The sequence below is a fragment of the Salvelinus fontinalis genome, chromosome 8 (genome assembly GCF_029448725.1).
Source record: "Salvelinus fontinalis isolate EN_2023a chromosome 8, ASM2944872v1, whole genome shotgun sequence".
Lineage (NCBI taxonomy): Eukaryota > Metazoa > Chordata > Actinopteri > Salmoniformes > Salmonidae > Salvelinus > Salvelinus fontinalis.
In genome coordinates, this window is record NC_074672.1 from 17627249 (window position 1) to 17639411 (window position 12163).

Sequence of the window (12163 nt, forward strand, 5' to 3'; positions counted from 1 at the left end):
GGTATACATCGTCCAACTAAATGCTTATATGCAAGTTCCTTCTCGACAATGCAACAACAATAACAAATAGTAAAAAATAAGAATATGAACATAAAGTAAATGGCAGTAGAATAGAATAAACGTTTGAGCATAATTATAATACTGGAAGGCACAATTTATAGTACAATATTTACACGTGTTTTGGGGAAGAGGGGCGTGGGAGGTAGTGTATAAACTGAGCAGTACAATAAGATTCTGATAGCAGCAGTTGTGACGTGTGTGTAGCATGAATGCATATATGTGTTTGTGTGTGTATGTCTCCGTGGGTGTGTGCATGAGTTAGTGCATCTGTGCTAAGGTGAAGAGAATCAGAGCATGTGGTCAGTCCAGTTCAAGTGTTCAGCAGTCTGATGGCTTGTAGATAGAAACTGTCTCTGAGCCTGTTGGTATCAGATCTCATGTTCCGATACCGCCTGCCCAACGGTAAGGGAGAGAACAGCTAATGTGTGGGGTCCTTCATGATGCTGTGTGCCTTCCTCAGGAACTGTTTTAAGTAGATGTCTTGGATGGGTGAGAGCATGGTCCCAGTCATGTTCCAGTCATGTTCATGTTCTTCACCACGTGCTGGAGGGCCTTGCTGCCATGGACGGAGCAATTCCCGTACCTGGCCATGATGCAACCGGTCAGATCGCTCTCGATGGTGCAACGGTAGTATTTGGAGAGGACCCGGGGCGGCATGCTGAATTTGAACACGGAGTACAGCAGAGGACTGAGGACACACTCCTGGGGGGCCCCCTGTGTTAAGAACCAGTTTGGAGAAAGTGTTGTTCCCAATCCTCACAGCCTGTGGTCTGCCCGTCAGGAAGTCCAGTTGCAGTGGGGGGTGACCAGACCCAGGGCTCTGAGCTTGGTGTCGAGCTTGGAGGGAACCATAGTGTTACTGAACTGTAGTCAATGAACAGCAGTGCATGCCTTGCCTTTTGCGATTTTTGAAACACTTAACTCAATGGATCTGGATCTGTAAATGTGAATTTAAAGCTGTAAACTACATTCAGTGTAGCCAATGTCCATGATTTCAGAGAGTAAGTTATTCAATGGTTCTATTTTCACTGAGTGTAGGCTATCTGAGAACTTCTATAGTAAGATGTGTCAAACACAAGTTTTCAGTGACATCATTTTCACTGTCCTCTTTATTGACGCTCCAGGTCGATTAGTGGGTATCAGCAATGCACATCCCGTCTCCTTGTCCAGAAGGTCCATTGGAGGGGATGGCAGTGCCATGGAAAACGGCCATGGGAGCACCAGTGCCAGGGTGCGAGCAGTGATGCCTAAAAACTGGGAGGTAGCCTACAGCGACTCAGGAGAGCCTTTCTACATAGAGTGAGTGACTATTCTATTCTATATGGATAAATGCTCTCTTTGACTGGTCCGGGATCAGTTTCCTCTAAATTTTGAATGTGTTGACTTGTAAATACTGTTATATAGCATTACCATGGTGATTGATTGATGACTTTGAGGTGGCCTGTCTGCCACTCTCTTTCAGCCATAACTCCAAGATGACCAGCTGGCAGGATCCTCGTGCACAGAGCAACAGAGAGACAACGCTTGACAAAAATACATGTGAGCTCTCTCCCATGGAAATACTGCTGTAGAGTTTAACTCAGGGTTTCCCAAACTCGGTCCTCAGGACCCCAATGTGTGCACGTTTTGGTTTTTGCTTTGATGATTTGCATCAGCTGTGTAGTGTTAGGGCAAAAACCAACATGTGCACACCTTGGGGTCCCAAAGACCGAGTTTGAGAAACGATGGTTTAACCGTTGCACTGCCTAATAATGCTGTCTGTACATTAATTAGACTAGGATCATAGGACCATAGGCACAGTGAGCCTGTTAATAGAGTCAAATGAAATGAAATACGCTTTCAGTATAATTTAGATACTGTGTAGTGATTAAGCCCTAACCCGATAACAGCAAGCCAGAACCTGGAACTAATGGCAGGGAGCCATTTTGCTAGCTGCTATGTCTGACAGAGGCCATGTGTTGGGCATGACACTGACAACCTACTATCATAATTATGTTATGTGATTCACAGATAACACAATAATACGTCAACGTTTGACCATTATAGCTGATTATAGCAGTGAGAAATCCCATCTGCCATAATATCACGAGTAAAGCTGGTCTGAATCTGTTGAGTGGATTGCAGTTTACTGTTGTAACCAGCAGGGGGCGATACATATCAGCCAGAGAGTTTGTTTCCTTTCAAGGAGCTTGAATCTTCTCTGTGGGACATTATGACAGGACGGAAAAAACACTTTGCCTGCATGTCTATTTATTTCTAAACGTTTTGCACTAAGTGCCATCTGGCCATGAATTTTCAGTGTTGTGCATCGCTCAACTCAGCTCTAAGTGGCACATTCTAAGCAGTTTACACATTCACACACACAGGGTGCAACCTCTCTCTGTCTCTCTCTCTCTCTGTTGTTCTCTCAACCTCTTCATAGTGACCTTTATTTCCTCTTTACCTTCCAATTGCACAAAACCTCTCTGTCTTTCTCCCTCCCTGTTGTAAGCCTCTCTCTCTGTGTTTCTTTGCCCTTCTCGCTCTTTTCTATATCTTTTCCCCCCTCTCTTTCCATCCCTCCATCGCTCTTTCTCAGTACCAGGGTTCACAGACGAGCCAGGGGAGCTGAGGGGTTTCTCTATCCACACACGCTTCTCTAAAGGTCCCAGGGGGTTTGGTTTCAACATCGTGGGGGGCAGCAGAGCCAGGGAGTTCCTCCAGGTCTACAGTGTCACGCCAGGGGGACCTGGAGCTCTCAACACAGGTAGGAGAGGAGGAAGAAGGGAGCGGAGGGACAGGACAATATACAGAGATGATTGTCATTTATGCAAAGTTGTGAATGGATTGAGAATGTGATTTGAAACAGCAAAAATGCATTTAAAACTTTCTTTGATAGTAGAAAACAGACTTTTCTAGAGATATGTTAGATTCCGCTTCCCTACGGTATCATAACTGGGCCAATGTTGATATCATGTTCCTCGTAAATGCCCTTCCAGGCCCAACTAATACTGTGCCCGTGCCCAGTCATGTGAAATCCATAGATTAGGGCCTAATGCATTTATTTCCTTATATGAATTGTAACTCGGTAAAATGTTATAAACATTTCGCTACACTCGCAGTAACATCCGCTAACCATGTGTATGTGACCAATATCATTTGATTTGATATGAAATCTTAGAAATTGTTTTTGTTCTGCATGTATACGTTTCTCTCTCCCTCCTCTCCCTCAATCTCTCTTTCTGTCATTCTCTCTCCCTCAATCTCTCTTTCTGTCATTCTCTCTCCCTCCTCTCCCTCAATCTCTCTTTCTGTCATTCTCTCTCCCTCCTCTCCCTCAATCTCTCTTTCTGTCATTCTCTCTCCCTCCTCTCCCTCAATCTCTCTTTCTGTCATTCTCTCTCCCTCCTCTCCCTCAATCTCTCTTTCTGTCATTCTCTCTCCCTCCTCTCCCTCAATCTCTCTTTCTGTCATTCTCTCTCCCTCCTCTCCCTCAATCTCTCTTTCTGTCATTCTCTCTCCCTCCTCTCCCTCAATCTCTCTTTCTGTCATTCTCTCTCCCTCCTCTCCCCCAATCTCTCTTTCTGTCATTCTCTCTCCTGACTGGAGATGGATTATAGTAGTGGGATTTTTCTGTGATCTCTCACAGAGAGTACATCTCAATCAATCCCTAATCCTAATGGTTTGCATGCCATAATCTATCATCCAATGCATCAACACACGTACAGTACCAGTCAAAAGTTTAGACACTACTCATTCCAGGGTTTTTCTTTATTTGACTGTTTTCTACATTGTAGAATAATAGTGAAGACATCAAAACCATGAAGTAACACATCATGTAGCAACCAAAAATAGATTTTAGATTTTAGATTCTTCAAAGTAGCCAACCTTTGATTTGATGACAGGTTTGCACACTCTTGGCATTCTGTCAACCAGTAGTATTATGTAGTGTTATGTTGTATTATTTATATTATATGATGTATTTTATTTGTCTTTTTGTTTCCTGTTTGGAGCCCAGGAAGCAAGACAGCGGCTAATTGGGGATCCCAATAAAATATGAAATACTACTACACACACCCAAAAACACATGTACACAACAGTATACAAAGATAGTATACCATTTATGAACTACAGTACATTGTTGTGTCCCTTCAAATTATTTGCAAAGTACAGTACAGAGTGTAGGTTTGAAATGTATACTAATGCAATGGTATAACTTCACCAGACCTCCCGCTCAACCTCTCCTATCTGTCCATACAGCAGATATCCTGGTGTACATCAATGGCGTCTGTGTCCTGGGAACGTCCCACAAAGAAGTGGTAGAGATGCTGAAGGCAGTTCCTGTTGGCCACAGTGTGGACATGGTCCTCCGAAGGGGATACCCCATGCTCTACAACCCCGACGGCTGCCCCAAGCAGCCCCATCCTGGGTTCACCGACATCTGTGACCCCTTCCTCCCACCCACCACCACCCAGCCCCAGCCCTCACACCAGCGCCTCCCCCTCCTCCGCCCATCCACAGCCCCAACCCAGACCCAGTATCATAATCTCAACGGGGTCCTTTCTCACCACCATGACGTGGGTTATATGGGTCCAGGAGTGAGGCCAGGACTAGATGCCAATGGGAATGCCACCTCCACAACTACCCAATCACCATCCTCTTACAGACACTCCAGCGGTCATCTTTCTCACTCCGCTGACCCACCATCGTACAGACGATCCAGTCGCTACCTATCTGACTCCACCTCCCCTACACCACCCTCATACAGACAATCCAGTGGTAGCATCACTCCCACCACCCCCCCGGTCCGCCCGCCCCGCTCACTGAGGGGCCTCGCCCGCCTGCAGGCCTCTGACAACTGCCAGAGTGACAGCGAAGTGGTCTCAGCCATCGGCTCACACAGGTATGGTAGAACACGCAGACACACACACACACACTGATATATACACACACACACACACACAAACAATGTCATTTAGAGGTCATTTACTCTCATGGAGAACCCTGACTATCTTTCTTTCTCTTTTCATTCTCTGCAGGGCATTCATGATCCGTAACCACAACAATAACTCCCTCTCTACCCCTCCTCAGCCCCTGCGTTACAGAACCTCTAAGAGTGACCTGTCTGAGAGCGCCCTGTCCACCTCCTCCACTCTCCCTGTGTCCAGACTTCCCATGCCCAAGTCAGAGACACCCGGTCTCTCGTCCTCCCCTGGCGGAGGGGCGTACTCCCGCCTCATCAGGCCCCAGGCCTCCCTGCTGAGACCCCCTCCCACCCCTGACAGCCCCCACCTCAGCTTCAATGGCTTCCATGGCTATACCAGCGGCAGCGGCAGCCCCATAAGCATCTCGTCTCCCGGGGCGATGAGCCTGGGCAGTGGCTTTGGGGTGGGAGGTGGGGTTGGAGGTGGAGGGGAGCTGGTGCCAGTGGCCCTGGCTCAGTGTGAGGGTGGAGGGGGAATGGGTTTCAGTGTGACGGCCGGGGGACAGGGGGGCAGGCTGGCCCTTGTCAAGAGGGTCTGGGACAGGAGGCAGTGCTCCTCCCTACAGCCAGGGGATGCCATCATGAAGATCAACGGAGCAGACGTCCAGAGTCTCAGCTTTGCACAGGTACTGAGGAGGGAAAAGAGCAGAAAAAGAAGATAAGGAAAGAGATGGAGAATAAGTATAGGAACATTTAGATCAGATATAATAAAGTGATGCTTTTCCATCCAGGTACAACAGGTTCTCCAGGAACACACCAAACAAGGAGAAGTGGTCTTATTGGTTCACAGAAGAGGTAAGAACATGAGCTAGTTTCCTGCAAACTTGTTCTCAAGTGTTTTGTTTTATTTATGACTATATTCTCAGCCCAAGTGATGAATAGAGACTCAAAACATTTCTCAAGAATTCCTTTGTCTTTAGTAATGTTATTTCTCTTCTTCAGGTTCACACCGTTCTTCCATCTCCCCCAACTCTATGCACAGAGTCCCCTCACCACTTCTCTGCCCCCATCCTCCACCCGTGGCATCAGACAACAATCCTTCACCCCCTGCGGACGTCCTGATCCTACCCCGTCCCTCCTCCACCCCTCCTCCCCCGGCCATGGTGCGCTCCTCTCTGGTCCAGAGCACCAGTTTCCTGGAGTCAGTCCCAGTCACCCTCACCATGGAACCCAAAGACTGGCTGAACGAGGGCATGGAGGATGAGGGGGACAGGGAGGTGGTGATCCCAGGACCAGGGCAGGAGGGAGGGGGATGGAACCGTGTGCCCCGGGGGGTTGATGTGGAGCTGAGGAGGAAGCCAGGAGAGGGGTTCGGATTTGTCATCGCTTCAGAGGATGTAGAGAACAGGAAAGGTGAGAACTGATTGATTTGTAGCAGAGCACTTGCCACATTACGTCTTCTAATTGGTTGGATTGATGACTTTCACTTTTCCCAATTTCCCCCCTCTCTTGAATGGTTAGGTATTATAATGGAGTTACTGCAGAAAATAGGAAGCATACCTTTTAATACCAAATCCCTTATCGTGTCCCTTAACAAATGTCATCACCCAGTGAAAAGATGGCCTTCAGCTTGAAGAGAAAAGCTTCCCAATTGGCCATACTGTTCTGTAGGATGTTGAATATATTATGATGGCTGCATGACAGTCACTGAGTCATGATGTTGAGTCATAGGTCTCTGTCACGTAAAGACAGACCTCCCCACCCCCAGTAGTCCCATGATGACATCATCCTGCTCGTTATGCATTTAGTGTTTTGAATAGCACTACAGATACTATGGAATCAGAAAACACAGTAACAGTCCAATGACAGCATGTAATGCACTATGTGTATCATCCTTATGCTAAAGTTGGGGTGTTGTGCGGCTTCCTGCTGTGTGTGTGTGTGTGTGTGTGTGTGTGTGTGTGTGTGTGTGTGTGTGTGTGTGTGTGTGTGTGTGTGTGAGTGTGTGTGTGTGTGTGTGTGTGTGTGTGTGTGTGTGTGTGTGTGTGTGTGTGTGTGTGTGTGTGTGTGTGTGTGTGTGTGTGTGTGCGCATCCTTGTCTGTAACAAGGTGTTATATATTTGTTATAGGGTGTAATATTTTGTGTGGTGCTGCCTAAGTGTGCAAGTGCATTTGATTAATATTTGTTAGTGTGTGTGTGGGTATCGCATGTGAACTCGCTGCACCTCATGAAAATCAATGGAATCGATAGTGATATTATCCAGCGTGAAGCCCCATGCCACAGGGCTATTAGGACCTAAGCCACACAGGGTTTTATATGTGTCAGTGCTCTTATCTAAATCAGCCTGTCAGCTCCATTTGCCTCCCACAGAATAACCTTCTGATGATAACACACTGCTTTACACTCATAGTCTTAATGCTACTGTAACCCTACACAGTACACTGCATCTCTATCACATTTAGTTATAGGCACAGAGATTCTTGAAAGTTAGATCAATCCTTGTCCAGCAGGGACTTTTTTTTTTATATAGTTAACCAATTTGGATTTTGTTGCGTTATTTAAGCTTACAAATTATATTTAGGGAAATTAGTTTTTGGAATTTTATCAATATTTTCGATATTATTCATTTCCACGTCGGCTCAATACCTGTAAATGCCCTTATCCGGAGCAAGGGATCCCAATTTCAAACCCTCAAAAAAAGTGTTTAAAATTCAACAACTGGCAATAATGAATATTTAATGAAAAAGGATATTTGTAGTTTCTTGCAATAGCCCTCTCTGACTTTAAAGAATATTTCTCTTAAAACTGTGATTTCTAAAAAAAAAAAAAAGGTGTCTGGGGATTTGGTCAACTCAGTCAGATTTATCTAAAATCCTAAATGAATAAGGAATGAGCAGGGTTAGCGACACCATAAGGACCCCTTCTTCTTGTCTTCATTACATCTATTGCAACAAGGCCACTCATGGTCTGGAAAGTTCTCTACTTTTGATAGATTAAACAAACAATAAACAAACAATATTGAAATCACCATGGTCACAACCATAAACTGTCAACTCCCTCTGCCTGAGAGATTAAGATAGGATATGAATTTTGGTTCAAATATGTTTATTTTAATTAGGTTTTAGAGTCATGAAGCAACTGATGAAAAATACAATTGCTACTTTGTATACCACTTGAATGAAGAAGACAAATTCAATTTTTGTCAACTCTGTCAGAATTTTGTCTAACGTCAACTCCGTCAGATTGCTGAAAGCTCTGATAGAATGTTGATGTTTTAATTGGTGATTTTCAAGTGAATCATTTTCTATATTTTACAAATGTTTATATTGAACTTTTATTTTTAGAGGCAGAAATATGTGTCACGTTCCTGACCTGTTTTCCTTTGTTTTGTATTCATTTTAGTTGGTCAGGGCGTGAGTTGGGTGGGTTTGTCTATGTTTGTATTTCTATGTGGGGTTTTGTGTTCGGCCTGGTATGATTCTCAATTAGAGACAGGTGTGTATTGTTTGTCTCTAATTGAGAGTCATACAAAGGCAGCCAGGGTTTCACTGGTGTTTTGGGGGTGTTTGTTCCTGTGTCCTCACAGGACAGTTGAAGGTTAGTCACGTTTGTTGTTTTGTAGTTTGTAGTGTCTTGTTTGCTGTTTGTTCATTAAAAGATGGCTTATTTCCCTCAATCCGCATCTTGGTCCTATCCATGCTCCTCCTCGTTAAAGGGGGAGAACAACATTGACAGCCTTTACAGAAACACCCACCACAACAGGACCAAGCGGATTGAGGAGAGAGAACAAGAACTAAAGCAATGGAGAGAAGAGGAATGGAGTTGGGAGCAAATTTTCAATGGAGAAGGACCCTGGGCTAAGGTGGGAGAGAATCGCCGCTCTCGGGAGGAGAAGAAGGCAGCCACAGCCCAGGAGCGCAGGTATGAGGGTACGCGGCTAGCACGGAAGCCCGAGAGGCTCACCCAAAAATTTCTTGGGGGGGGGCTAAAGGGGAGTGTGGCAAAGCCGGGTTGGATACCTGAGCCAACTCCCCGGGCTTGCCGTGGAGTAAGAGGGCGTCGTACTGGTCAGACACCGTGTTATGCGGTGAAGCGCACGGTGTCCCCAGTACGCGTGCTTAGCCCAGTGCGGGCTATTCCACCTTGCCGCACTGGGAGGGCTAGGTTGGGCATCGAGCCGGATGCCATGAAGCCGGCCCAACGTATCTGGCCTCCAGTACGTCTCCTCGGGCCGGCGTACATGGCACCAGCCTTACAGGTGGTGTCCCCAGTTCGCCTGCATAGCCCAGTGCGGGCTATTCCACCTCGCCGCACTGGCAGGGCTATGGGGATCATTCAACCTGGTAGGTTTGGGGAGGCTCGGTGCTCAAGAGCACGTGTCCTCCTTCACGGTCCGGTATATCCGGCGCCACCTTCCCACCCCAGCTCAATACCACCAGTGCCTACACCACGCACCAGGCTTCCAGTCCATCTCCAGAGCCCTGTTCCTCCTCCACGTACTCTCCCTATGGTGCGTGTCTCCAGCCCAGTGCCTCCAGTTCCGGCACCACGCACCAAGCCTCCTGTGCGCCTCCAGAGCCCTGGACGCACTGTTCCTTCTCCCCGCACTCGCCCTGAGGTGCGTGCCCTCAGCCCGGTACCTCCAGTTCCGGTACCACGCACCAGGCCTAGAGTGCGCCACGAGAGTCCAGTGTGCCCTGTTCCTGTTCCCCGCACTCGCCCTGAGGTGCGTGCCCTCAGCCCGGTACCTCCAGTTCCGGTACCACGCACCAGGCCTATAGTGCGTCTCAGCCGGCCAGAGTCTGCCGTCTGCCCAGCTCCGTCTGAGCCATCTGTCTGCCCAGCGCCGTCTGAGCCATCTGTCTGCCCAGCGCCGTCTGAGCCATCTGTCTGCCCAGCGCCGTCTGAGCCATCTGTCTGCCCAGCGCCGTCTGAGCCATCTGTCTGCCCAGCGCCGTCTGAGCCATCTGTCTGCCCAGCGCCATCTGAGTCAGCCGTCTGCCACGAGCCAGTAGAGCCGCCCGTCTGTCCCGAGCCAGTAGAGCCGTCCGTCAGTCAGGAGCCGCTAGAGCCGTCCGTCAGTCAGGAGCCGCTAGAGCCGTCCGTCAGTCAGGAGCCGCTAGAGCCGTCCGTCAGTCAGGAGCCGCCAGAGACGCCCGCCAGTCAGGAGCTGCCAGAGACGCCCGCCAGTCAGGAGCTGCCAGAGACGCCCGCCAGTCAGGAGCTGCCAGAGACGCCCGCCAGTCAGGAGCTGCCAGAGACGCCCGCCAGTCAGGAGCTGCCAGAGACGCCCGCCAGTCAGGAGCTGCCAGAGACGCCCGCCAGTCAGGAGCTGCCAGAGACGCCCGCCAGTCAGGAGCTGCCAGAGACGCCCGCCAGTCAGGAGCTGCCAGAGACGCCCGCCAGTCAGGAGCTGCCCTACAGTCCGGAGCTGCCCTACAGTCCGGAGCTGCCCTACAGTCCGGAGCTGCCCTACAGTCCGGAGCTGCCCTACAGTCCGGAGCTGCCCTACAGTCCGGAGCTGCCCTACAGTCCGGAGCTGCCCTACAGTCCGGAGCTGCCACTCAGCCCGGACCTGCCGGAGTCCCTCAGCCCGGACCTGCCGGAGTCCCTCAGCCCGGACCTGCCGGAGTCCCTCAGCCCGGACCTGCCGGAGTCCCTCAGCCCGGACCTGCCGGAGTCCCTCAGCCCGGACCTGCCGGAGTCCCTCAGCCCGGACCTGCCGGAGTCCCTCAGCCCGGACCTGCCGGAGTCCCTCAGCCCGGACCTGCCGGAGTCCCTCAGCCCGGACCTGCCGGAGTCCCTCAGCCCGGACCTGCCGGAGTCCCTCAGCCCGGACCTGCCGGAGTCCCTCAGCCCGGACCTGCCGGAGTCCCTCAGCCCGGACCTGCCGGAGTCCCTCAGCCCGGACCTGCCGGAGTCCCTCAGCCCGGACCTGCCGGAGTCCCTCAGCCCGGACCTGCCGGAGTCCCTCAGCCAGGACCTGCCGCCCCTTATCCCGGTGCTGCCCCTTGTCCCGGTGCTGCCCCTTGTCCCGGTGCTGCCCCTTGTCCCGGTGCTGCCCCTTATCCCGGTGCTGCCCCTTATCCCGGTGCTGCCCCTTATCCCGGTGCTGCCCCTTCATTTAGGTGGGGTTAGTGGGAGGGTGGTCATTGGGAGGGGGATAAAGAAGCGGGGATTGATTATGGTGGGGTGGGGACCTCGTCCACCGCCAGAGCCGCCACCGTGGACAGACGCCCACCCAGACCCTCCCCTAGACTTTGTGCTGGTGCGCCCGGAGTTCGCACCTTAAGGGGGGGGTTCTGTCACGTTCCTGACCTGTTTTCCTTTGTTTTGTATTCATTTTAGTTGGTCAGGGCGTGAGTTGGGTGGGTTTGTCTATGTTTGTATTTCTATGTGGGGTTTTGTGTTCGGCCTGGTATGATTCTCAATTAGAGACAGGTGTGTATTGTTTGTCTCTAATTGAGAGTCATACAAAGGCAGCCAGGGTTTCACTGGTGTTTTGGGGGTGTTTGTTCCTGTGTCCTCACAGGACAGTTGAAGGTTAGTCACGTTTGTTGTTTTGTAGTTTGTAGTGTCTTGTTTGCTGTTTGTTCATTAAAAGATGGCTTATTTCCCTCAATCCGCATCTTGGTCCTATCCATGCTCCTCCTCGTTAAAGGGGGAGAACAACATTGACAGCCTTTACAATATGTCTGTTTTAAGTATTTGTTGTCAACTCCGTCAGTGGCTTGTCAACTCCGTCAGTGTCTTGTCAACTCCGTCAGTGGCTTGTCAACTCCGTTAGTGGCTTGTCAACTCCGTCACTGATGGCTAACTCCCTTAAGATCATTTTTGTTGTTGTCAATATTCAGAAAAAATATTTGAGACACTGTTCTGCAACGTATGCTTAAACTATTGACTTGTTTGGTGGGCTAGATCTGATCTAATGTTTGCTTTATAAATGTTGTTTTATGTTCTGAATGTAGAAAACATGCCAAAATGCTAACAAAATTTGCCCTGGAACATTGTATAGCACAATAAAATAAAATATGTATTGCATATTTGAATAATCTATTGTGAGAATGAAACCATAAAGGCCTTTAACCCTTTGACGCGTACGAACACACGGGTGTGATCGTTTTACAGTGGTCCCTGCAGCATATTCTCAAACCAATGTGATTAGAACACTTCATTAGAATGTCTAGTTACGATTGACG

General features: G+C 49.2%; 1 protein-coding gene across 1 annotated transcript in view; it reads left to right on the forward strand.

The window, feature by feature from the left end:
* Positions 1–12163, forward strand: part of LOC129860776 (membrane-associated guanylate kinase, WW and PDZ domain-containing protein 2-like) — a 49450-nt gene that overhangs the window by 21862 nt on the left and 15425 nt on the right. Inside the window, exons 6-12 of the mRNA XM_055931504.1 lie at positions 1185–1359; positions 1523–1599; positions 2639–2806; positions 4300–4942; positions 5079–5649; positions 5755–5818; positions 5966–6376. Coding sequence (XP_055787479.1) covers positions 1185–1359; positions 1523–1599; positions 2639–2806; positions 4300–4942; positions 5079–5649; positions 5755–5818; positions 5966–6376 — 2109 coding nt within the window. The remainder of the gene's footprint in view (positions 1–1184; positions 1360–1522; positions 1600–2638; positions 2807–4299; positions 4943–5078; positions 5650–5754; positions 5819–5965; positions 6377–12163) is intronic.